At 46.1% G+C, this 26,337-nt stretch overlaps 1 protein-coding gene across 3 annotated transcripts in view; it reads right to left on the bottom strand.

The window, feature by feature from the left end:
- The window catches only part of ENTREP2 (endosomal transmembrane epsin interactor 2), a 187,670-nt gene continuing 161,333 nt past the window's right edge, over positions 1–26,337 (bottom strand). Inside the window, exons 8-11 of one of the 3 annotated variants that reach the window (XM_060755773.2) lie at positions 18,680–18,755; positions 5,419–6,003; positions 2,920–3,248; positions 1–821 (exon numbers count right to left, since the gene is read on the bottom strand). In XM_060755773.2, the coding sequence (XP_060611756.2) occupies positions 636–821; positions 2,920–3,248; positions 5,419–6,003; positions 18,680–18,755 (1,176 nt within the window). In that variant the 3' untranslated portion in view covers positions 1–635. Of the gene's footprint in view, positions 822–2,919; positions 3,249–5,394; positions 6,004–18,679; positions 18,756–26,337 lie in introns of those variants that run through there. The other 2 variants (XM_060755772.2, XM_060755775.2) reach the window with 2 other exon arrangements.

The raw sequence follows: 26,337 nt of genomic DNA on the forward strand, positions 1-26,337 counted from the left end.
TTCTGAGCAACTTGAAATGTTTTTACTCGAGTTGGGACAATGTAAAAAAAATTATAACAGATATGACATAGAATAATAACCAAACTTCTTCTGCCTCAACAGAAGACCCATCCATTGATAAATCAGTCCTGGAAGATGCACAGTCCAGGGATACCTTTTGATTTTTTTTTAAATGATCATGAGCATCCTTATTTTATTAAAACACTGTTCAGATTGAGTTAAAATACTTTTGAGGTACGGTGAAGAACATACAACTTCTAAGTTGTACTGTAGCGTTCGTTGTTGGAGCTCAGCAACCACGTGGTGTCTACCCCAAGCGGTTACGCTGGGATCTTCTTCAACATGGGAGGAAAACACAGACTTTACAAAGTTTTCTCATTTCAAACTCCCAATTCCTTCTGCCAATGTTGTTGTGTGAAGATGCACTCATGACAAGGCGGTTTTTGGGACTGAAGATCCAGGCCGGGACTTGCTGAGACGGATGGTAAGTTGCTGGATCCTTTTCTGCCCTTTCTCTATCTCTCCTCTGTCCCAATCCCAGCCATCTCTTTGTGGTTGAACCTTCTTTCACATGTGGCTCTGGGCCTTCACGGTCTCCTCCATGGGCATCTGGTCCTCAGAAGTAATACTTAGGGTCAAAGGACGGTCTCCCGACAAACTCCGACGAAGCTGTGGGGCCTTCCCCGCTCAAAGGTGCGGGTGACGTGGGCCCTGCGTAAGAAGGCAACTGGGGAGCTCAGTGCCCCACAGCTCTGGAGGTGGAGGTCTTCCTGGAGCCGCTTTCGGGAGGTATCCACACTCTGCTGGGAGCTTGTGATCACCTGGAAGAGGAGGAAAAACAACAGGGAAAGATAGATGGCCAAGCCAGTCTCCTCTTGGGCTTCTATCCAAGGAGTGGTCCAACTTAGATCAGAGCTTAGATCAGATATGCTTAGATCAGATATGGCCTTAGATCAGATATGGGCAAACTTTGGCCCTCCCTCCAGGTGTTTTGGACTTCAACTCCCATTGGAATGGTAGGAGTTGAAGTCCAAAACCTCTGGAGAGTTGAGGTTTGCCCATGCCTGTCTTAGATGATCCTTGATGACCACCAAAGACCAAGATATTGTTCGTCCTGACAAGAGGAGAACAATTGGCTAAGTGGAATTAGGTCAACGTTTCCTATATTTTGGTCTTCAGATGTTGTGGACTTCAGCTCCAAGAATTCTCTTGACTGCTGGTCAAGTTGGCTAGGGCTTTTGACAGATGAAGCCTAAAACAGTTGGAGGACCAATTCAGTGGTTCTCAACCTGTGGGTCCCCAGGTGTTTTGGCCTACAACTCCCAGAAATCCCAGCCAGTTTACCAGCTGTTAGGATTTCTGAGAGTTGAAGGCCAAAAACATCTGGGGACCCCAGGTTGAGAACCACTGGATTAAATGAACCCTGATGACTACTAAAGGCTGAAGTCTTGTTAGTCTTGAAAAGAGGAGAACCATTGACACAGCATTTCTCAAACTCGGTTCCTCCAGATGTTTTGGACTTCACCTCCCACAATTCCTAATAGCTGGTAAACTGGCTGGGACTTTTGGGAGCTTATATATAAACCCAATTTTCCTAGTTTCCAACAAACCTCACAACCTCTGGGGATGCCTGCCATAGATGCAGGTGAAACATCAGGAGAGAATGCTTCTAGAACGAAGTTTCTGGGGTCTAACAACTACTTTCAAAGTAAGTCCTGCATAATTAAACAGGAATAACACTTTCAAACCAGGAACAGATTTTTTTTCTAATTATTACATTGTATTGTTGGCAGGAATCACTGGGTTGTTGTGTGTTTTCTGGGCTGTATGGCCATGTTTTTGTGTCTGTCATGAACTAAGTTGAATTGGCTGAGACTTGATGATGAGACTATTCATTGAAAAACTAGAGCAAAATGTGTGAATTTGAATTTTATCAAAATTTTAATAAAAGAAATGGACATGGGATACTATTTTGGAAACATAATTGGCGCAATATACGACACATAGGAAGCAAAACTAATAGTGAATGGACAGGAGACAGAGACAATATTCAGAAGGGAACAAGACAGGGATGCCCCATATCGCCCCTAAGATTCATTTTAACCCAGAATAAGAAAGGGCAAAGAAATAAAGGGAGCAAGAATACAAGGCCAGGATTATACGCTTAGAGCTTTTGCCGACGATATAATACGGACAATTGAAGAGCCCAATAAAAATTTGGAGAAATTGTTAAGAACAACAAAGAATTACGAGGAGGTTGCGGGATTCAAAATTAATATGGACAAAATAAAAGCAATAACAAAAAATGTAACAAAAAAGAACAAGATAACTTAAGAGAAAGATGGAATATACAAATAGTATTAAACTTTTTTTCATGTTTTTATGATAGGCCCCCTAGTGGTGCAGCAGGCTAAACCGCTGAGCTGCTCAACTTGCTGACCAAAAGGTTGGAGGTTCGAATCCGGGGTGAGCTCCTGTTGTTAGCCCCAGCTTCTGCCAACCTAGCAGTCTGAAAAAATTCAAATGTGAGTAGATCAATAGGCACTGCTTCAGAGGGAAGGTAACAGTGCTCCATGCAGTCATGCTGGCCACATGACCTTGGAGGTATCTACAGACAATGCCGGCTCGTAGATGAACACCACAACCCGGGAGTCAGACACAACTAGACTTAATGTCAGGGGAAACCTTTACCTTTACCATGATAGAACCTATTAGAAAATAACATTTATAACCCAGGAACAAAAATCATGTTACATAGTGTCACCAAATCCACAAATCCAGAGGGCCAACTGCATCTTAGAAGCAAGGACAAACTCAGAACTTGGAGGCTCTGTATCACCATCCTTGCATCTTTCCTGACTGTAGGCCATTCTCTAGGCATCTCCCCGCCACCCAACGAAGCCTTGGAAGCCCGCTCACCTGATCAATAACGTTGGCACTGAAGATGGCTTCTTCCATGTGTCGCTCGTCAGACTTGATGACCGAGCGGATGCTGTTCACCACATGACGCACCTCCGGGGGAAGGTTACAGTTCGAGTGCTCCAGGAACTTGGCTACCAGGACCTTGGTGTCCTTGTAGGCCTGGAGGTCCACCAAAGAGTGGGGCCGGTCCTTGCAGAGGGTCTGTAAGGCCTTGGGCTTCCGAGAATGTCCTGATTTCGGGGGGTCCCCCGGCTTCCCAGTCGGGAAGAGATGGTGCCCGGCGTCCTGACAAGTAGAGGCAGCCACATGAGGACTAGAGACAGGAACTAAAAACGAAAGGGGGTGGAGGGGAGGGGAAGGGAGAGAGGGAGCTGTAGTTATACTCCACTGGGTGTGGCTCAAATTTACTAGCTGACCTACATTAGCAGCTGCACATAATGATTAACAGTATAATCATCATCATCATCATCATCACCATCACCATCTTTATTTATACCCCACCACCATCTCCCCAAGGGGACTTGGGGTGGGTTACATGAGGCCACTGGGAGGAGGCCGGTAGCTGGGTATAAATAAAGTATTATTATTATTATTATTATTATTATTATTATTATTATTTTAAGCCATGAGAGAGGGTCTTCCTCCAGGGGCAACTCAGAAGTCCCTGAACAAACTCAGAAGCTGAGTGGGCAGATCAAAAGACAACCCGGCAAAATGGCACTCCCTAAAAGAATCCCATACCTTGTGTGACTGTGGAGCAGAACAGAAAACTCCGCATCTGTATGCTTGTCCACTACGCCCTGCCTCGTGTACAGAGGAAGAATTGTTGGAGGCTACAGACAATGCCTTTGCTGTTGCCTGTTTTTGGTCAAAAGATATTTAGCTGCCTGCGCAATGCTTTTGATATTAAATAAATAAACAGGTAACCTTTAACCAGTGGTTCTCAACCTGTGGGTCCCCAGATGTTTTGGCCTTCAACTCCCAGAAATCCTAACAGCTGATAAACTAGCTGGGATTTCTGGGAGTCAAACACCTGGGGACCCACAGGTTGAGAACCACTACCCTAAACGGTTCTGGCCCACTCTACCTGTCCGAATGTATCTCCTGTTACAAACCATCACGAAATTTAAGATCAGCTGGAGAGGCCCTGCTCTCAATCCCAGCGCCATGGTCAAAAGATATTTAGCCGCCTGCGCTCTTATTTTTATCTGTTTTATATTAATATATGCAGGCTTTTGATACGAAATAAATAAATAAACGTAAGGTGGCAAGTTCGAAGCCCGAGTCGGATTGAGCATCCGACTGTTATTGTTCTGGAACAGCTGTTCCAAGAGCTCCAGATTTATTCGCTGTGTTTAAATGTTTGTGTGCAAGCCCATGCTTGGGATTTTCTGTTATAATTTGCATTTATAGGGTAAGCCACCTGCCAATTATAGTTAGGATCCCTGGTCCCGCCCCCTTTTTGCTTTTTGGAGGGAAGGGGCCATTTTTCAGTTAGTCACAGCAAGGGAAGCCAAGGCAGAGGATGCATACAGACGCTCCTCCTGTGCAAAGGCTTCGTCTTTTAAGACTTCCTGGGGGAGAACAGATTAAAGGCCTCTACGGATTCCCAAAGGGTTCCAGGGAACAGCCCCACAGCCCTGAGGACCTCCGGAGGGAATAACAGCACTTCATCTTCAGCTAAGTGATTTCAAGCCTGGTGGTACGTCTGTTCGTTTCTGAGACGCAGTTCAGCTGGTAGCAGACTCAAACCAGTCAGGTTTAAGTTCACAACAGCCTGGGAGGAGTTTTAAAGGGGATTTTTTCTGTTAAACAAAGTTTCTTGAAGATAGTGCCTGTTTCCTGTAAACAAGACTGCAAGAGCCAATAGACTATTTAGAAATCTTACCATTCCTGCTTGTTCATTAATAAAGACTGTTGTCTTTATTAAACAGGCTCCTAAAGCCTGTTTAATAAGGAAAATTCCTCTAAAGGTTCTTTCTTGGGCCCACGGGCTTCCCGCTGGACGCAAGCCTTGCATCCTCTCTTAGAAGCATTTAATTTCAGCTCCAGCGGTGACAGAACAGTTATGCCTTGCTTACTGTCCACCTAAACAGTTCAAAAACAGCTGAGCTGTGAGTAGAGAAATTAGGGACCACTTAAAGCGGGAAAGTATTTTACAGCACCATAAAAATGCCGGCGATCAGAGAACAAGGAGGAAATACAATCAAAATGACTCAGGGTCATAGTGGATGAAGCGAGAGCACCCCCTGTGGCCGGAATTGAGCACAACCTCCAGGCACCGAATTTGGGAAATGCCAAAATACTTCTGTCTGTCTGTCTGTCTTGTATGTCTAAAAACGGCATTGAATGTTTGCCAGTTTATGTGCATTGTGATCCACCCTGAATCCCCTTCGGGGTGAGACGGGCGGAATATAGATACTGTAAATAAATAAATAAATGAATAAATAGAAATGAGTTAAATCAATAGACCCAAATGCCTGCAGCGCTCCTCACTTTCTGCAGCAGACACACACGATAAAGGGTCACTAGTGGATCGGACGATGTTGGACAGCCGGGCCCTCCGGGTGCGCTGCTGGGCCATCCGCTCGGGGCAGCTGCGGGGCAACGTGTTGACGGGCACAGAGCGACAGGGAGGCTGTGGCACAGCCGTCGGCCCAAAGACCCCACAGCAGATCTTGCGCAGCTTGGGCGGGCTGGCGGCCTTGCCCTTGCGGACCAAGCCGGGGCAGTCCCTCTCGGCGGCGCCAAAGTTCTCAGCGGAGCAATCCGAAGATCGACTGCGAGAGCGGCGCCCACACTCCTTGCTGCCGGCTCTGTCTGTACACGTCGGGCTCTGCCCGCTGCCGGCCTCATTGTCCGGGGAACGAGTCCTGCGCAACCCACAAGGGATGCCGTAGTCCAGACTGGAGCAACTCCTATTTGTGGCTCCTTTGAGGGGGGTCGTGTAGGCAGAGAGGTCTGCGGAAAAGAAGGAGGGCTCCTGGAGCTCCAGGGCGCAGAGGTCGCCGGAGGAGTAAGTGTGGCTGTTGGGGAGATCTGCCACTTCGGAAGCCATCTGGGATGGACCGTCCACCAAGGCTGGAAAACAGATTATAACAGGGAATATTTCTGCAATGCCATATGTATATAATAATAATCATTATCATCATCATCATCATCATCATCATCATCATCATCTATATAAATAAAAATACAATGTTCGTTTGTGGGATTAACATAACTCAAAAACCACTGGACGAATAGACACCAAATTTGGACACAAGACCCCTAACAACCCAATGTATGTCCTTCACTCCAAAAAAAATTGATTTTGTCATTTGGGAGTTGTAGTTGCTGGGATTTATAGTTCACCTATAATCAAAGACCATTCTGAACTCCATCAACAATGGAATTGAACCAAACTTGGCACACAGAACTCCCCTGACCAACAGAAAATACTGGAAGGGTTTTGGTGGGCACTGACCATGATGGATCAGGACCAAACTCTACACGAATACTCAATATTCCCAAATGTGAACACTGGTGGAGTTTGGGGAAAATAGACCTTGACATTTGGGAGTTGTAGTTACTGGGATTTATAGTTCACCTATAATAAAAGAGCATTCTGAATCCCACCAATGACAGAAATGGGGCAAACTTCCCACAGAGAATCCCCATGACCAACAGAAAATACTTAAGGCCATCCAGTCCAACTCGCTTCACCAGGACAAGAAAACATAATCAAAGCCCTCCTGACAAAGAGCCATCCAGCCATAGATATAGATTGATATATATGATTCACAGACACACATATATATGGATGTGACAGATGCAGTATCATAGATTTGAAAGGGATCCCTAAAGAAGGACAATTATATGTTGCATGTTCCTGAGTGGGCAAACCAGACACTCTCCACATCCAATTTTCTCATTACTTTATTTTCCAGATCAACAGACTGGGCCACAGCAACGCGTGGCAGGGGATGGCTAGTAATAATAATAATTATTTATTTATACCCACCACATTCTGACCCTCTCACAACCAAACAGCATTGAAAAAGAAACACCAAGGAAAACTATATAGTAGCCCTCCATCTTCAAGACGGAATCGCTACAAAGGTGGGGAGCCTGTGAATAAATAATTGCTCCTTTAAAAAAAACTGAAAGACCTTAACCGTTGTGTCATTCTGGACAACCTAGAGCAGTGTTTTTCAACTGGGGGGGGGTGTCATGAGGGGGTGTCAGAGGGGTCACCAAAGACCATCAGTAAACACAGTATTTTCTGTTGTTCATGTGGAGAAGTCTGGCCAATTCTATCATTGGTGGAATTGAATGCTCTTTGTAGGTGAACTATACATCCCAGCAACTACAACTCCCAAGTGTCAAGGTCTTCCCCCCCACAAACTCCACCAGTGTTCACATTTCGGCATATTGAGTATTCATCCCAAGTTTGGTCCTGATCCATCACGGTTTGAGTCCACAGTACTCTATGGATGTAGGTGAACTACAACTCCAAAACTCAAGGTCAATGCTCACCAAACCCTTTCGGTATTTTCCATTGGTCACGGGAGTTCTATTGGTTCAATTCCATTGTTGGTGGCATTTAGAATGCTCTTTGAATGTATAGGTGAACTATAATTCCCAGCAACTATAACGCCCAAATGACAAAATCAATCCCCAAGTTGGGGAATGAAGGGTCTGTGTGCCAAGTTTGGTCCAGATCCCTCCAGCCATGGAGGAGCATTTGTGGGACAAACAGAAACAAAAACCTACATACATTGACTCTTATAGTATAGAGTGGGCATGGGCAAACTTGGGCCCTTCCTCCAGGTGTTTTGCACTTCAACTTCCACCATTCCTGCATATGAGATATTTATATCATGATTTATCACAGTAGCAAAATTAATAATGTTATGATTCAGGGTCACCACAAAATGAGGAACTGTCTAAAGGGGTCAAGGCATTAGGAAGGTAGAGAACCACTCCATTAGAAAATGCCTAACAAGCTAATGCGGAGTGCCATCTAACCCTTTCTTTCTAAACACTGCCCTCTAATGGTTGCACCTAAGCACTGCATACATATCTACAGGCCTGTTGCTAATTCTATCTGTAGATCATAGAATCATAGAATCAAAGAGTTGGAAGAGACCTCATGGGCCATCCAGTCCAACCCCCTGCCAAGAAGCAGGAATATTGCATTCAAATCACCCCTGACAAATGGCCATCCAGCCTCTGTTTAAAAGCTTCCAAAGAAGGAGCCTCCACCACACTCCGGGGCAGAGAGTTCCACTGCTGAACGGCTCTCACAGTCAGGAAGTTCTTCCTAATGTTCAGATGGAATCTCCTCTCTTGTAGTTTGAAGCCATTGTTCCGCGTCCTAGTCTCCAAGGAAGCAGAAAACAAGCTTGCTCCCTCCTCCCTGTGGCTTCCTCTCACATATTTATACATGGCTATCATATCTCCTCTCAGCCTTCTCTTCTTCAGGCTAAACATGCCCAGTTCCCTAAGCCGCTCCTCATAGGGCTTGTTCTCCAGACCCTTGATCATTTTAGTCGCCCTCCTCTGGACACATTCCAGCTTGTCAATATCTCTCTTGAATTGTGGCACCCAGAATTGGACACAATATTCCAGGTGTGGTCTAACCAAAGCAGAATAGAGGGGTAGCATTACTTCCTTAGATCTAGACACTAGGCTCCTATTGATGCAGGCCAAAATCCCATTGGCTTTTTTTGCCGCCACGTCACATTGTTGGCTCATGTTTAACTTGTTGTCCACGAGGACTCCAAGATCTTTTTCACACGTACTGCTCTCGAGCCAGGCGTCACCCATTCTGTATCTTTGCATTTCGTTTTTTCTGCCAAAGTGGAGTATCTTGCATTTGTCCCTGTTGAACTTCATTTTGTTAGTTTTGGCCCATCTCGCTAATCTGTCAAGATCGTTTTGAATTCTGCTCCTGTCCTCTGGACTATTGGCTATCCCTCCCAATTTGGTGTCGTCTGCAAACTTGATGATCATGCCTTCTAGCCCTTCATCTAAGTCATTAATAAAGATGTTGAACAGGACCGGGCCCAGGACGGAACCCTGCGGCACTCCACTTGTCACTTCTTTCCAAGATGAAGAGGAAGCATTAGTGAGCACTCTCTATGTTCGTCCACTTAACCAATTACAGATCCACCTCACCATAGTTTTGCCTAGCCCACATTGGACAAGTTTCCTTGCCAGAAGGTCATGGGGGACCTTGTCGAAGGCCTTACTGAAATCCAGGTACGCTACATCCACGGCATTCCCTGCATCTACCCAGCTTGTAGCTCTATCGAAGAAAGAGATCAGATTAGTCTGACATGACTTGTTTTTGATAAATCCATGTTGACTATTAGCGATGACTGCATTTGTTTCTAAGTGTTTGCAGACCGCTTCCTTAACAATCTTTTCCAGAATCTTGCCCGGTATCGACGTGAGGCTGACCGGACGGTAGTTGTTTGGGTCATCCTTTTTTCCCTTCTTGAAGATTGGGACCACATTGGCCCTCCTCCAATCTGCTGGAACTTCTCCCGTTCTCCAAGAACTCTCAAAGATGGTTGCCAATGGTTCCGAAATGACTTCCGCTAGTTCCTTCAATACTCTGGGGTGTAGTTGATCTGGCCCTGAAAGGGGACTTGAACTCATTAAGAGCGGCCAGGTATTCCTGGACGACTTCTTTCCCAATTTGGGGTTGGATGTCCTCCAAACCCTCATCCACTCCATCTTGCTGAGGTTGAAGACTCTCTTTTTGTGAGAAGACCGAGGCAAAGAAGGCATTAAGTAGTTCTGCCTTTTCCCTATCCCCTGTCAGCATTGCCCCATCTTCTCCTCGAAGAGGTCCTATCGCCTCCTTGTTTTTCCTTTTTCTACTGACATAAGAATAGAAGCCCTTTTTATTGTTTTTAATGTCCCTGGCAAGTCTGAGCTCGTTTTTTGCTTTAGCCTTGCGGACCTTTTCCCTACAGGTGTTGGCTATTTGTTTGAATTCTTCTTTGGTGATTTCTCCCTTTTTCCACTTCTTGTGCATGTCTCTTTTGTGTCTTAGCACAGTTAGAAGTTCTTTGGACATCCATTCTGGCTTCTTTGCACTTGTCCTATTTTTTCTCTTTGTTGGCACAGTTTGCAATTGCGCCTTGAGTATTTCACTCTTGAGAAATTCCCATCCATCCGTAACTCCCTTGTCTTTTAGTATCTGTGTCCACGGAATGCTGCTCAGCGTTTCCTTCATTTTTTGGAAATCAGCTCTCCTAAAGTCCAAAATGCGGGTTTGACTTGTCTTAGTTTCGGCCTTCCTTTGTACCTCAAATTGCAGGAGCACATGGTCACTTGCCCCTAAGGATCCTACCACTTCGACCGCATCGATCAGGTCCTCCGCATTTGTTAGGATGAGATCAAGAGTAGCCAATCCCCTTGTTGCTTCTTCTACCTTCTGGACCATGAAATTGTCTGCAAGGCAAGCGAGGAATTTGTTGGACCTTGTACTCTTGGCCGAGTTTGTTTTCCAGCAAATATCGGGATAGTTGAAGTCGCCCATGACTACTACATCTCTTCTCTGTGCATGTTTGGTCAACTGTTGGCAGAAGACTTCATCAAGTTCTTCCTCCTGGCTTGGGGGTCTGTAGTAGACACCTACAACGACATCTTTTTGAGTCCCAGTTCCCTTGATTCTTATCCAGATGATTTCAAGCTGGTTTCCCAGATTGCTGTCTTGAATCTCTTCTGTAGCATAAGAGTTTTTGACATATAAGGCTACTCTGCCTCCTCTCCCCTTTGTTCGGTTTCTGTGAAAGAGGTTATACCCCTCGATATCTACATTCCAGCGATAGGAGTCATCCCACCAGGTTTCAGTGATCCCTACGATATCATATTTGTGGTGTTGTGCTAAAAGTTGGAGTTCGTCTTGTTTATTTCCCATGCTCTGTGCATTAGTGTAAAGACATGTGAGCCCCTGAGATCTTCCCCTGAGCTGTTTAATTGGGATTATTGTGCTTTGGGTACTTGGTCCTTGTTGTGTTTGTGCAGCCCTCCGTTTAGCCTTCTGGCGATTCCCAGATATTGTGGGTAAAGTAGTGTTCGCAAGGCTGTTGTCCCCCTCCCCCGGTGGACCTAGTTTAAAGTGCGTCTAATGAGGTTTGCGAGTCTGTGAGCAAAAAGGTGTTTTCCTACTTGTGTGAGATGCACCCCATCCCTTGCCAGTAGGCCATCCTCCTGGAAAAGCAGGCCATGGTCGAGGAAGCCAAAGCGTTCCTCCTGACACCATTTTCTAAGCCAGTCATTGACCTGTACTATTTTTCTGGCTCTTGTGGGTCCGTGTCTTACAACAGGGAGGAGGGATGAAAAGACCACCTGTACATTACATTCTTTTAGCTTTGCTCCTAGAGCTCGAAAATCATTTGTGATCTTTTGAAACGTATGCCTTGCAGTGTCATTGGTTCCTACATGAATCAACATGAGGGGAGGACGGTGATAGGGTTTGAGGAGCCTGGTGAGCCTCTGAGTGATATGGTGTATTTTTGCCCCCGGTAGGCAGCATATTTCTCGAGCCATCCCATCTGGTCTGGAAATGACAGCTTCCGTTCCTCTAAGGAGGGAGTCGCCTACTACCAAGACCTGTTTACTTTCGGGAATGACAGGGCCCCTTTTGTGCATTGTAGTGTGTAGGTCTCCAGAAAAGTGATCCTGTTGGTGTGAATTGTGTAGGTGAAAAGTGTTGTCCTCCTCCTCGACATCCCCGGTGCATTCGTCAAGGACAATCCATTGAGATTCGTCCAAGAGCCTATGGTTCTCCTGTATGTGTTCCTGTTGCACCTGGTCTACGGTTGGGGATGGTACACCTGCACGATTGCGCAAGTGTGAATGTTGTGAAGTGTTGTCCCAGTCAGGGCTATCCCCTGCACACTGATCAAGGATGAGCCACTGATCAGTATCTAAGCCATTCTGGTCTTCCCCAATATTTTGTGTTTCTTGGTCAGGTGATAGTTGTGTGAGAATTTGGAATCTATTGTGTAACTGCAGCTGAGCGGAAGTATTCTGAGGAGGCTTCCGGGTCCTATGTGTCCTTCTAAGGGTGACATTTCTCGAAGCCTGAGGGTTGTCCACAACTGAGGTGCTGTTCTGTTGAGCCTCCCCATAATGTTGGTGCGATATGGGCTGCGTGTCTAGGACAGTGTGGTGTGTGGTGTCTAAGAACAGCTCAAGTTCCTGAATGTCCTTAAGGGTGTTAATACGGTCCTCGAGATATATTTTGTAACTTTTGCCCTGAAATGGGGGTGGATTTTGTAAGTTGGGAAATGAAGGGTCTGTGTGCCAAGTTTGGTCCAGATCCCTCCAACCATGGAGGAGCCTTTGTGGGACAAACACACAAACAAAAACCTACATATATTGACTCTTATAGCATAGAGCGGGCATGGGCATACTTGGACCCTCCTTCCAGGTGTTTTGGACTTCAACTCCCACCATTCCTGCATATCAGATATTTACATCATGATTTAGAACAGTAGCAAAATTACAGTTATGAAGTAGCAATGGAAATAGTTTTATGGTTGGGGGGTCATCATAACATGGGGAACTATATTAAGGGGTCGTGGCCTTAGGAAGGTTGAGAAACACTCTATTGGACTATTTCTCAACCTTCCTAATGCCACGACCCCTTAATACTCCCACTCTATGGAAGTGTGACCCTGCTCTTGGATATCTCCGTGGCTTTCGATACCATCGACCATGGTATCCTTCTGGGAAAACTTGCTGGGATGGGACTTGGGGGCACGGTTTTACTGGAGGGTCGTTCCCAGTTGGTGAAGCTGGGGGTCTCCTGCTTGGACCCCTGGCCATTGACCTGTGAGGTCCCGCAAGGTTCTATTCTGTCCCCCATGCTATTCAACATCGACATGAAACCTCTGGGAGAGGTCATCCGGAGTTTGGGAGTACGGTGCCATCTCTACGCAGATGACACACAACTCCACTACTCATTTCCACCAGATTCCAAGGAAGCCCCTCGGATAATGGACCAGTGCCTGACCGCGGTGACGATCTGGATGAGGACGAACAAGCTGCAGATCAATCCTGACAAGACAGAGGTTCTCCAGGTCAGTTGCTTGTCTGACTGGGGTATTGGGTGGCAACCTATACTGGACGGGGTTGCACTCCCCTTGAAGTCACAGGTCCGTAGTTTGGGGGTCCTCCTGGATGCGCAGGTGTCGGCGGTGGCCAGGAGAGCCTTCGCACAATTAAAACTCATGCAGCAACTACGACCATACCTCGTGAAGTCTGACTTGACCATGGTGGTCCATGCCTTAGTTACCTCTAGACTGGATTACTGCAATGCACTCTATGTGGGGCTACCCTTGAAGACGGCCCGGATATTAAAACTCGTTCAACGTGCAGCAGCCAGATTAATAACTGGGGCGAATTACTGGGAAAAGTCAACTCCCCTGTTTAAGGAGCTTCACTGGCTGCCGTTTGTCTTCTGGTCCCAATTCAAGGTGCAGGTTATCACCTACAAAGCCCTAAACGGTTTGGGACCCACCTACCTTTGTGACCGGATCTCTCTCCATGAACCAGCCCGAGCTCTTAGATCCTGGGGGGAGGCTCTCCTTTCGCCCTTGCCATTATCACAGGCTCATTTTGTAAGTACAAGGGAGAGAGCCTTCTCCTCTGTGGCCCCCTCATGTAAGCCACCCCAAGTCCCCATTGGAGAGATGGTGGTGGGGTATTAAATAAAGATTATTTTATTTATTTATTTATTTATTTGGGGTTCTTTTACCCCGCCCTTCTCACCCCGGAGGGGACTCAGGGCGGCTTACAGGGGCAAGGCACAATTTGATGCCTGCATCATAAACAATTGTACACAAAATTACACAAAATTACAACAATTCACAGTTGACATGCATACAATATAACCATAAAATCAATAAAAACATTAAAAACCAAATACAAACCCAGTTCTCCTCTTACATGGTCAGTGTTTGTTAACCCCAGATCTAGTTTTCGTTCCATTCATCCATCCTGCTGGTCATACTTGCCTGGTTGACTGATTTAATTGCCCAAGTGCCCAAAGGCCTGGTCCCATAACCAAGTTTTCACCCTCCTCCTGAAGGCGAGGAGGGATGATGATGCCCTAATCTCCCCCGGGAGTGAGTTCCACAGGTGGGGGGCCACCACTGAGAAAGCCCTGCTCCTCGTCCCCACCAGCCTCACTTGTGACAGTGGTGGGGTCGAGAGCAGGGCCTCCCCAGATGATCTCAGACTCCGGGGTGGGACATAGAGGGAGATACGTTCGGACAGATACACTGGACCGGAACCGTATAGGGTTTTGTAGGTCAAAACCAGCACCTTGAATTGTGCTCGGAACTGAATCGGCAGCCAGTGGAGCTGGCACAACAGGGGGGTGGTATGCTCCCTGTATGTCGCTCCGGTGAGCAATCTGGCTGCCGCTCGTTGGACTAGTTGAAGTTTCCGAACAGTCTTCAAGGGCAACCCCACGTAGAGAGCGTTGCAGTAGTCTATTCGGGATGTAACAAGAGCGTGGACCACCGTGGCCAGATCAGACTTCCCGAGGTACGGGCGCAACTGGTGCACAAGTTTTAGTTGTGCAAAAGCTCTCCCGGCCACAGCTGAGACCTGGGGTTCCAGGCTCAGCTGTGAGTCCAGGATCACTCCCAAGCTGCGAACCTGCGTCTTCAGGGGGAGTGTAACCCCATCCAGCACAGGCTGTAACCCTATACCCTGTTCGGCCTTGCGACTGACCAGTAGGACCTCTGTCTTGTCTGGATTCAATTTCAATTTGCTAGCTCTCATCCAGTCCGACACAGCAGCTAGACACCGATTCAAGGTCTGGACAGCCTCCTTGGTGACAGGTGAGAAGGAGTGACAGATCTGGACATCATCTGCGTAGAGATAACATCTCAATCCGAAACTCCGAATGATCTCTCCCAGCGGCTTCATGTAGATGTTAAATAACATTGGGGACAGGATTGAACCCTGTGGGACTCCACACGACAACGGTTGTGGGGCCGAACAGGTGTCACCCAGTAACACCTTCTGGGACCGTCCCTCAAGAAATGACTGGAGCCACTGCAGAGCAGTACCCCCAAGTCCCATTTCTGTGAGTCGTCCCAGAAGGATACCGTGATCGACGGTATCGAAGGCCGCTGAGAGGTCCAGCAGAACTAACAGGGACACACTCCCCCTGTCCAGTTCCCTGCGCAGATCATCTACCAAGGCGACCAAGGCTGTTTCCGTTCCATGTCCCGGTCTAAAGCCAGACTGTGCCGGATCAAGATAATCAGTGTCTACCAGAAATCCCTGGAGTTGTGCCGCCACCACACGTTCCAGGACTTTGCCCAAATAGGGGAGATTGGAAACTGGCCGAAAGTTGTCTAATTGAGTGGGGTCCAGTGATGGTTTTTTCAACAGCGGTTTGATAATAGCTTGTTTCAAGCTCGCTGGAATCTTGCCCTCCTGTAAGGAGGCATTAACCACCACCTTCACCCACTCTGCCAAACCCCCTCTGGCTTCTTTTAACAGCCAGGATGGGCAGGGGTCTAGGATGCATGTGGTGGGCCGCACCTCTCCAAGGATCCTGTCCACATCCTCAAGCTGAACCAATTGAAATGAATCCAATAAAACCTGACAAGCAGATGCACTCGTTACATTCCCAGAGACTGCAGGTAAGGTGGAATCAAAAGCCGACCGAATCCGCCCAATTTTATCTGCGAAGAATCGAGCAAACGCTTCACAGCGAGCTCCAGAGTTGTCAGGGATCTCGCTTTTCGGCGGGTTTAACAGACCCCTGACAACTCGGAAGAGCTCAGCTGGACGATTCTTCGCAGATGCAATATTGGCAGCAAAAGATGTTTTTTGTGCTGCCGCTATTGCCACATCATAGGACCTTAAAAAGGCATTCAGATGTGTTTGGGCTGATTTAGTCGGATTCCTGCGCCACACGCGCTCTAGCCACCTCTTCTTTCGCTTCATTGCTGCCAGCTCCTCAGTAAACCAAGAGGCTGGGTTAGCTCGGTTACTCGAGAGGGGGCGTTCCGGAGCGATTGTGTCAATTGCCCTAGTCATCTCGGTGTTCCAATGAGAGACCAAGGCATCGACAGGGTCGCCAGTCAAGGAGGTGGGAAACTCCCCAAGAGCCGTCAGGAAACCATTTGGATCCATAAGTCTCCTGGGGCGGACCATTCTAATGGGTCCACCACCCCTGCGGAGGTTAGGAGGAACAGTAAGTCTAAACCTAATCAGGTAGTGATCGGACCATGACAATGGAGCGATGGTCAGCTCCTCCGCCCCGACACTGTCACCCCATCCCTGTGTAAAGACCAAATCCAGAGTGTGTCCGGCAGTATGGGTGGGACCAGATACTAATTGGGACAGGCCCATGGTTGTCATGGCGGCCATGAAGTCCTGAGCCGCTCCAGAGAGAGAGGTCTCGGCATGAACATTGAAATCTCCCAGGACCAAAAGCCGCTGGGAGCTCAATGCCATGTCCGAGACCACTCCTGCTAGCTCAGGTAAGGAGACTGTCGTGCAGCGGGGTGGTCGGTACGCTAACAGAATCCCTATCCTGTCCCGGTCACCTAACCTGAAGCCGGCACACTCAAATGATGATGATTGTGGGATGGGGCACCTGATCAGGGGAATATCAACCTTGTAGACCACTGCCACTCCTCCTCCCCGCCCTCCAGGTCTTGGCTGGTGCTGCACAGAGTAACCTGGTGGGCACAGTTGGGAGAGATTCACCCCTCCCCCCTCGTCCAGCCAGGTCTCTGTTATGCATGCCAGGTCGGCTCGCTCCTCCTGAATTAGATCTCGAATGGTGGAGGTTTTTCCATTTACCGACCTGGCATTAAACAGCACCACCCTTAACCCAAAGGGACCACCATCCTGACACCTCAGCTGTATCTTGTCGGGAGTATTTTTAGAAGTTGCCAATATGTTCCTATCGTTTTCAGGCCGAATCGTTTGCATGGTTGTAGAATGTGTGATCTTTGGAATTGCCAATGTTCTATTGTAAATTTTGGGCCGAATTTGCTTTTGTCTCGAGTCCTTAATACGTTTTGGGTTTGCCAGATCATTGTTATAGATTTTGGGTCGAATTGGATAACTCATTCTCCCTTTCCCGTATCTCCCCCTACCTGTCACAACCCCAATGGCAGCCCCCTCACCCGCAAAACCACCCGCCCCGGGGGGAGTTCCTCCATACTCCTCACCTACAGAGTCAGTTGTTGATGTGTAGTAACAGATCTTGTTGTAATTGTATAACTCTTGAGCCTGCGGATCATTCCCCTCGTTACTTTCTGTTCCTTCCAGTTTGCTGGAGATCGTAAAGTGCATTTGTGCGTCCCTGGCGGAGATGGGTATCAGCAGTAATAAAGTAACAATGATAACATCAATAAATTACTGGAAGAACACAGTATAAATCACAGGTTAATTTGAGGCTCAGTCAGTTTAAGTGCTATAGTGGACACACCTTAGCAGCAAACTTAATGGTTTGGGACCAGTTAATGACTTTGGCAAGACCAGGCGACTTAAAGTGCAGGATTAAAGTGCTAGATGGTTTTTATACATCTAGAATGAAAGTGCTTAGCTTAAGATGGTTTAAAGTGACTTAGTGCTATGTTAGATCTAAAGTGCAAAATTAGTGCCTTCTAGGTATCAACATTCAATCAGGACAGTAAGTTCAAAACCAAGGGCCCAGCTCTCTGGACCCGTGGAAAACAAGCCGGCGTCCGTTGACCGAGTCCCTGGTTCTTCCTGACCGTCCTCGGAGGAAGATGACACCGTTCACGGGAAGATGGCGGCCCGGCTGGTGAAGACAATAATTGTTTAGCACTAATTATTAGCACAGATTCTAGGCTGCGTTGAGCGATGTTTCCTTGCTCAACTTGGTTTGACCATAGAGGGCAGTATAGTTCACTAGAGATGACCGCAAAACACTGAGTCATAGATGGACAACCTTTCACACAATAGTCAGCTAAAGATAAGAATAAACTGAGGTAGTAGATCAAGATGGCAGAGGGGCTCAGCAGCATAACTCGATGGGGGGGGGGTCCTCCTTTCCCTTACACGTTGATGTTTCCTTCCGTGGAGGTAGCTCCTCTCCCTCCTCCCGGTCGGGTCAGCAGCCGCGGCGATGAAGTCGATGATGGGCCCTCACCTCCAACCGCGACCGTCGTGGCGATGTTGAGGCCGCCCGGACCTGGCCACACCTCGAGTTATTTGGACCGCTGCTCAGGCTGGCCCCACAGCAAGACGGCTTGCCAGATGGTAGTGGCAGCAGCAGCGATGGTAGGCTGCTGCAGCTCGTCCCTCGGCTAGCAGCTCGCGCCTGGTCACCCAGTGCCGCTCAGAAGTGGCGTGGATGAGCTGTAGCGGGGCTGCGATCCGCAATGGCCTCCTCCTTATTATTATTATTATTATTATTATTATTATTATTATTATTAGAAGCATAACCCTAAAGGAAACATTGCATTTTTTCTTTGCCTGGTTCTATCATGGAAAGACCACAGCTCCAAAACACCAGACTCACTCAGAGCCGTTTCATGTACATTACGCTCACACTTTGGTGCATGAGAGCACGACTGATGTGCGAAGGGGTTGTTCCAGATGTAATGTGACAGATCAGGCTTCCTGGCTGTCTCTGAAAGACTCTTGTCAGCAGAGTCAATGGCAGCTGATAGCTTTCATGCCAACGAAGTGGGCTTTCGGTCTGAATTGGATATGATATGGACATTGCAACAAATGGACAAACCTTGGCTGCTGAAGTCGGTTGTCGGGTTCCTCTCCAATATGCTGGACTCGATCACCTGCTGCTCCATAGCGGTGACCTATACAGAAGGCATAAATAGTTACAGCGATATACTGAAAAACCAAATTGAAAACTTTATTTTAGAAACAAAAAAAGCCTTTGGCTTTAGCTCAGCACTATGACACGAATCTAATGTGCACCCCAATTTTGGTCAGATAATTCTCCCAAAAAAGGTGAGCATTAGATTTGAGTAAATACAGTACATTTATTTGTTTGTGGCGCAGCTGGCTGGGTGTCAGCTGCATTAAGATTACTACTGACTGAAAGGTCATGAATTCAAAGCCAGCCCGGGTGGGAGTGAGCTTCCGGCCAAATTGTTTAGCTTGTTGTCGACCTTTGCAACCCAAAAGACAATTGCATCTGTCAAGTAGGAAATTTAGGTACATTAAAGTCCAGTTGTGTTCGACTCTGGGGTGTGGTGCTCCCCATTTCTAATCCAAAGAGCCTGCATTGTCCGTAGACACCTCCAAGGTCATGTGGCCGGCAGGACTGCATGGAGCGCCGTTACCTTCCCACTATTGATCTACTCACATTTGCATGTTTTCGAACTGCTAGGCTGGCAGAAGCTGGGGCTGACAGCGGAAGCTCACATTGCTCCCCGGAATTGAACCTGTGACCTTTCAGTCAACAAGCTCAGCAGCTCAGCGCTTTAACCCACTGCGCCACTGGGGGCTCCACCTTCCCTATAGATCAGTGTTTCTCAACTTTCCTAATGCTGTGACCCCTTAATACTGTTCCTCATGCTGTGGTGACCTCCCAATCATAACATTTTTATTTTTGTTGCTATTTCATAACTGTAATTTTGCTACCGTTATGAATCGTAATGTAAATATCTGATCTGCAGGATGTATTTTCATTCACTGGACCAAATTTGGCACAGATACTCGATACACCCAAATTTGAATACTGATGGGGTGGGGTTGTGGGGATTGATTTTGTCATTTGGGAGCTGTAGTTGCTGGGATTTATAGTTCACCTACAATCAAAGAGCATTCTGAACTCCACCAACAATGGAATTGAACCAGACTTGGCACATAGAACCAGACTTGGCAATTCCTATGACCAACAGGAAATGCTGGAATGGTTTGGTGGGCATTGACCTTGAGTTTGGAAGTTGTAGTTCACCTACATCCAAAGAACACTGTGGACTCAAACAATGATCAATCTGGACCAAACTTGGCATGAAAACTCAGTATGTTCAAATGTGAACTCTGGCTGAATTTGGGGGAAATAGACCTTGACATTTGGGAGTTGTAATTGCTGAGATTTATAGTTCACCTACAATCAAAGAGCATTCTGATGGTCTTCAGTGACAGGTTGAGAAACACTGCTATAGATGAATTAGAACAATAGAATAATAGTGTTTGAAGAGACCACATAGAATCATAGAATCATAGAATCAAAGAGTTGGAAGAGACCTCATGGGCCATCCAGTCCAACCCCCTGCCAAGAAGCAGGAATATTGCATTCAAATCACCCCTGACAGATGGCCATCCAGCCTCTGCTTAAAAGCTTCCAAAGAAGGAGCCTCCACCACACGCCGGGGCAGAGAGTTCCACTGCTGAACGGCTCTCACAGTCAAGAAGTTCTTCCTAATGTTCAGATGGAATCTCCTCTCTTGTAGTTTGAAGCCATTGTTCCATTGCGTCCTAGTCTCCAAGGAAGCAGAAAACAAGCTTGCTCCCTCCTCCCTGTGGCTTCCTCTCACATATTTATACATGGCCCTCATCATATCTCCTCTCAGCCTTCTCTTCTTCAGGCTAAACATGCCCAGTTCCCTAAGCCGCTCCTCATAGGGCTTGTTCTCCAGACCCTTGATCATTTTAGTCGCCCTCCTCTGGACACATTCCAGCTTGTCAATATCTCTCTTGAATTGTGGCGCCCAGAATTGGACACAATATTCCAGGTGTGGTCTAACCAAAGCAGAATAGAGCATGGGGAGCATGACTTCCCTAGATCTAGACACTATGCTCCTATTGATGCAGGCCAAAATCCCATTGGCTTTTTTTGCCGCCACATCACATTGTTGGCTCATGTTTAACTTGTTGTCCACGAGGACTCCAAGATCTTTTTCACACGTACTGCTCTCGAGCCAGGCATTGTCCCCCATTCTGTATCTTTGCATTTCATTTTTCCTGCCAAAGTGGAGTATCTTGCATTTGTCACTGTTGAACTTCATTTTGTTAGTTTTGGCCAATCATCTCTCTAATCTGTCAAGATCGTTTTGAATCCTGCTCCTGTCCTCTGGAGTATTGGCTATCCCTCCCAATTTGGTGTCGTCTGCAAACTTGATGATAATGCCTTCTAGCCCTTCATCTAAGTCATTAATAAAGATGTTGAACAGGACCGGGCCCAGGACGGAACCCTGCGGCACTCCACTTGTCACTTCTTTCCAAGATAAAGAGGAAGCATTGGTGAGCACTCTCTGTGTCCGTCCACTTAACCAATTACAGATCCACCTCACCGTAGTGGGGCATCTAGTCCAACGCCCTGCCATGCAGGAAAAGCACAGAATTAATCAGAGGTGGAGTCCAGCTACCATGAGCCGTGCACCCAAATCTGTCCTTCAAAGGTGAAGAAATGGCCAATCCAAAGGGAAATTGTTGCTGACCCATAGTGCCTGCAGCCAGAGGCCATTCCCTGCCTCTGGATAAGGACAGAGCCAGCCCAAGACTTCGCCAGTCTATACTGCAGTAACTTAAAATTGGCATTTAATGCACGCTTCTTAGAAGTCACCGCTATAGTTCCCTTCATGGGGATTACCGGCTATTTTTAAAAGTGCCAATTTTCATGGCTGGAAAAAGCATAATTGGTTTAATTGGTCAAAAAGCTTAATGGTGGGACCGAGATTTGAAGGTTACTTTACAAAATATATATCTTAAGAGTATTTGGGTCCAGGTTGGTTTCTCTATAAGTAGCAGAGGAAATGTTCAAGGTGAATGTGTGTGATTCTCTGCATGCAGAGACATGGGCAAACTTCGGCCCTCCCTCGAGGTGTTTTGGACTTCATAGAATCAAAGAGTTGGAAGAGACCTCATGGACCATCCAGTCCAACCCCATTCTGCCAAGAAGCAGGAATATTGCATTCAAATCACCCCTGACAAATGGCCATCCAGCCTCTGCTTAAAAGCTTCCAAAGAAGGAGCCTCCACCACACTCCGGGGCAGAGAGTTCCACTGCTGAACGGCTCTCACAGTCAGGAAGTTCTTCCTAATGTTCAGATGGAATCTCCTCTCTTGTAGTTTGAAGTTAGGAATTGTGGGAGTTGAAGTCCAAAACACCTGGAGGGAGGGTCAAAGGTTGCCATGCCTGTCTTAGAGAAATTGATTAAAGGAGCTTCATCTACAACAGTGTTTCGCAATCTGGGGGTCGGGACCCCTGCAGGGGTTGCAAGGGGGGTGTCAGAGAGGTCTCCAAAGACCATCAGAAAACACAGTATTTTCTGTTGTTCATGGGGGATCTGTGAGAAAAGTCTGGCCCAATTCAATTGGTGGGGTTCAGAATGTTCTTTGATTGTAAGTGAACTATAAATCCCAACAACTACAACTCCCAAATGTCAAGGTTTGTTTCCCCCAAAATCCACCAGTGTTCACATTTGGGCATATTGAGAATTTGCACCACGTTTGGTCCAGATCCATCATTGTTTGAGTCCACAGTGCTCTCTGGATGTAGGTGAACTACAACTCCCAAACTCAACATCAGTGCCCACCAAACCCTTTCGGTATTTTCTGTTGGTCATTGGGTTCTGTATTATTTATTTATTTATTTGATGCACTTATTAACCGCCATTCTCAGCCCATAAGGGCGACTCATGGCGGTGTACAGTACACATAGAAGACACTTACAAAATCCATTTCGACAACATATAAACAATACAACAAATTACAAACTACACTAAAAATCCGCTTCGTCTCTTAGTGGAATCATAGCCAATCTCATATTCTGTATGGGAAGTCTGGCCCAATTCAATTGTTGGTGGGGTTCAGAATGCTCTTTGATTGTAGGTGAACTATAAATCCGAGCAACAACTCCCAAATGTCAGGGTTTATTTTCCCCAAACTCCATCAGTGTTCTCATATGGACATATTGGGTATTCATACCAAATTTGGTCCAGATCCATCATTGTTTGAGTCCACAGTCCTCTTTCGTTGGAGGTGAACTACAATTCCAAAACTCAAGGTGAATGCCCACCAAACTCTTCCAGTATTTTCTGTTGGTCATAAAGGTTCTGCCTGGGAAGTTTGGCCCAATTCTATCATTGGTGGGGTTCAGAAGTATAAATCCCGGCAACTACAACTCCCAAATGTCTATTTTCCCCAAACTCCACCAGTGTTCACATTTGGGAATATTGAGTATTCGTGTAGAGTTTGGTCCTGATCCATCATTGTTTGAGTCCACAGTGCTCTCTGGATGTAGGTGAACTACAACTCCAAAACTCAAGGTCAATGCCCACCAAACCATTTCGGTATTTTCTGTTGGTCATGGAAGTTCTGTGTCCCAAGTTGGGTTCATTCCATTGTTGGTGGAGTTCAGAATGTTCTTTGATTGTAGGTGAACTATAAATCCCGGCAACTACAACTCCCAAATGACAAAATCAATTCTCCCTCCAACCTCACCAGAATCCAAACTGGGCATATTGGGTATTTGTGCCAAATTTGGTCCAGTGAATGAAAATCCATCCTGCATATCAGATATTCACATGATGATTCATAACAGGACCAAAATTACAGTTATGAAGTAGAAACGAAAATAATTTTATGGTTTGGGGTCAACACAACATGAGGAACTGTATTAAGGGGTCGTGGCATTAGGAAGGTTGAGAAACACTGATCTACACCAAAAGGAACTTCAGTGATGCCCATATGCATTGTGCTGGTACGGCTGTACCAGGAGCTCCAACTTCCTTTTTTTTCTTTGAGTGTTTGCATGTATTCCAAAGTTCTATGCATTTTGCAATAAGGTGGCTTCCCTTGGTTTGCAGCCACCTGCCTATCATTGTTGGGTTTTTTAGTTCCGCCCCTTTCCCCAGGGTTCAGGAAGGAAAGGGAGCCATTTTAGCTCAGTCAACACCAACAATTGACAGTTGAAAACTTAGCTACAGGACGTGAATCAGCTCCACCTGTAGAGAAGCTTTGTTTCACCAGAAATTCCAGGAAAAAATAGTTCCAAAGGACTCCAGCTGGAGAATCTACAAATCCTTGACTGGTAGGTCTACTTGGGACCCAAGAAGCAGTTTGGAGCTGGGAGTAGAGCCCATACCAGCAAAGTTTAGAAAGTAGATCACCCAAGGAGGGGTTAAAAAGGGTTTTCCTCTTAAAGGAAAAAAAAACAGTTCACAAAGCCAGTTGCCTGTCCCTTGTGGACAAGATTAAGAAAGCTACCAGTTGATTCAAAGCCTTGAAGTATTTGTTTGACCTGTTGAAGATCTGAGAAATATTTTATTGTTTTGTTGAAGACCTAAGCAATAATAAAGGACTTTGTTAAACTTTTCAAGAATCTAAAGACTTTTGTATAGGAAAATCCTTAGGGCCTCTCACTCAAGGCACCCCGGCTTCTCAGTGGGCACAAAGAGCAAGTCCTGTTCAAAAGCCAATTGCTATAGGCCACTCTGCTCCCCTGATTCAAGCCACCAACCTTTCAGTCAGCAAGTTCAGCAGCTCAGCAGTTTAACGCCTGCACCACCAGGGGGCTCCCAATAGTAGTAGTAGTAGTAGTAATGACAGATCAATGGGTTAAAATAGGATTCCAATAATTGGGAACCATATACATGGTTGTTAATTGACTGTGATAGAAATCACAATAACAACAACAATAACAATCTGATCTGGCCACAGATCAGATTGTTATGCCCCAAATAGATAACTTCAATGTGCCTTATTTATTTATTTATTTATTTCTTTATTTACAGTATTTATATTCTGCCCTTCTCACCCCGCAGGGGACTCAGGGCGGATTACAATGTACATATACATGGCAAACAATGCCATTGTCTAAGTAGGATTCCTCTCTAGAAATTTTCTAGGTCCTTCATGAATATAGGGATTGTCCTGTAGCCATCACCATTATCATCATCATCATCATCATCATCATCATTCTTTTACAGATCACTATAAGGACCTACTGCCTTTGAAGATGGAAAGTAATGGTCACAACAAGGATCTTCCTGGATCCTATGATGTTTTGACCCACTGCTCATATTGCAAGCCCTATGAGGAGCAGCTTAAAGAGCTGGGCGTTTTTAGTTTGAAGAAGAGAAGGCTGAGAGGAGACATGTGAGAGCAAGCTTGTTTTCTGCTGCCCTGGAGACTAGGACGTGGAACAATGGCTTCAAACTACAAGAAAGGAGATTCCACCTGAACATTAGGAAGAACTTCCTGTCTGTGAGAGCTGTTCAGCAGTGGAACTCTCTGTCCCGGAGTGTGGAGGAGGCTCCTTCTTTGGAAGCTTTTAAACAGAGGCTGGATTGTGGCAGCCGTTAGGAGAAAATAAAGGGAAATCATAACAATTTAGAATAAAATAAAAGATTTTTGTTCCTACCTGAATCTGAGAAGACCAGTTCTAAATTTTCAAGCATGGAGAAACCTGCAGATATTGATTGACACTGAACCGTGGGTCAGGTTGTTCTAGCTATGTTTGTTCTAGCCAATGTTTGTTTTGGCCATGTTTACTCTAGCCGATGTGGACATAGATATGAAGTAAACAAGAGAAATTTGGCAGGACAAAGAAATCAATATATCGATCCAAGACTTGGAACATCTAAGGTCATATGGTGAGAGAGCGCCATCCTCCGACCACTTAATGTAAATAGCAGGCAATTTCAGAAACGTTTCATCCAAAAGCAAATTCCTTTGGTCTTCATATTAAGAACTAAGTTGTAATGAAGTAATTAAAGCTGGATTGATTAGGAGATTGCCTTGATCAAATCTTATGTTATAAGCATATAAAAGTTATAATTCAATTAGAGATTTAAAGCAATTGAACATGTCATCTTAGGGTAACTGGTGAAAGTTGAGATAAGTTATATAGCCGAGCAGATGTTTGGGGTCACAACGTGCCTGCCAAGACCTGATAAAAATGTCCTTGGCAACTATACATGAAAACAGCTGTTAATGATTGTATTGTGTAAATGTCAGATTCGTTCTGTGCATGTGTAAAACTAGCAATTTTATGCTATAAAAACTGGAAAAATTGCGACTTCAAGGTTGTGTCAGCCCCTGGTTTGCTGAACACCCTATACTCCGCGGAGATAGAATAAACGCCTGGAAATCTGCCAAGCTGCCTCCATCTTCCTTCCTTCTCCAAAAGCACTCTAATGATCCCTGGTAACGTATATTCTGCAACAGGATAGCCATCTGTTAGGGGTGCTTTGAATGAAATTTTCCTGCTTCTTGGCAGAATGGGGTTAGACTGGGTGGCCCATGAGGTCTCTTCCAACTCTATGATTCTATGATATGATATGTGTTAGTATGAATTGAATTGTATGGAAGATGAATGAAACATAGCTAATAATTTTGGAGACACCTTTCAAAAATATTGAGGCCTGCAATGACGAAATCATTAACTACCTGCTTGCTGGACTGTAATTAAAAGTTGCTAATGAG

The sequence above is a fragment of the Anolis sagrei genome, chromosome 9 (genome assembly GCF_037176765.1).
Source record: "Anolis sagrei isolate rAnoSag1 chromosome 9, rAnoSag1.mat, whole genome shotgun sequence".
Classification (NCBI taxonomy): domain Eukaryota; kingdom Metazoa; phylum Chordata; class Lepidosauria; order Squamata; family Dactyloidae; genus Anolis; species Anolis sagrei.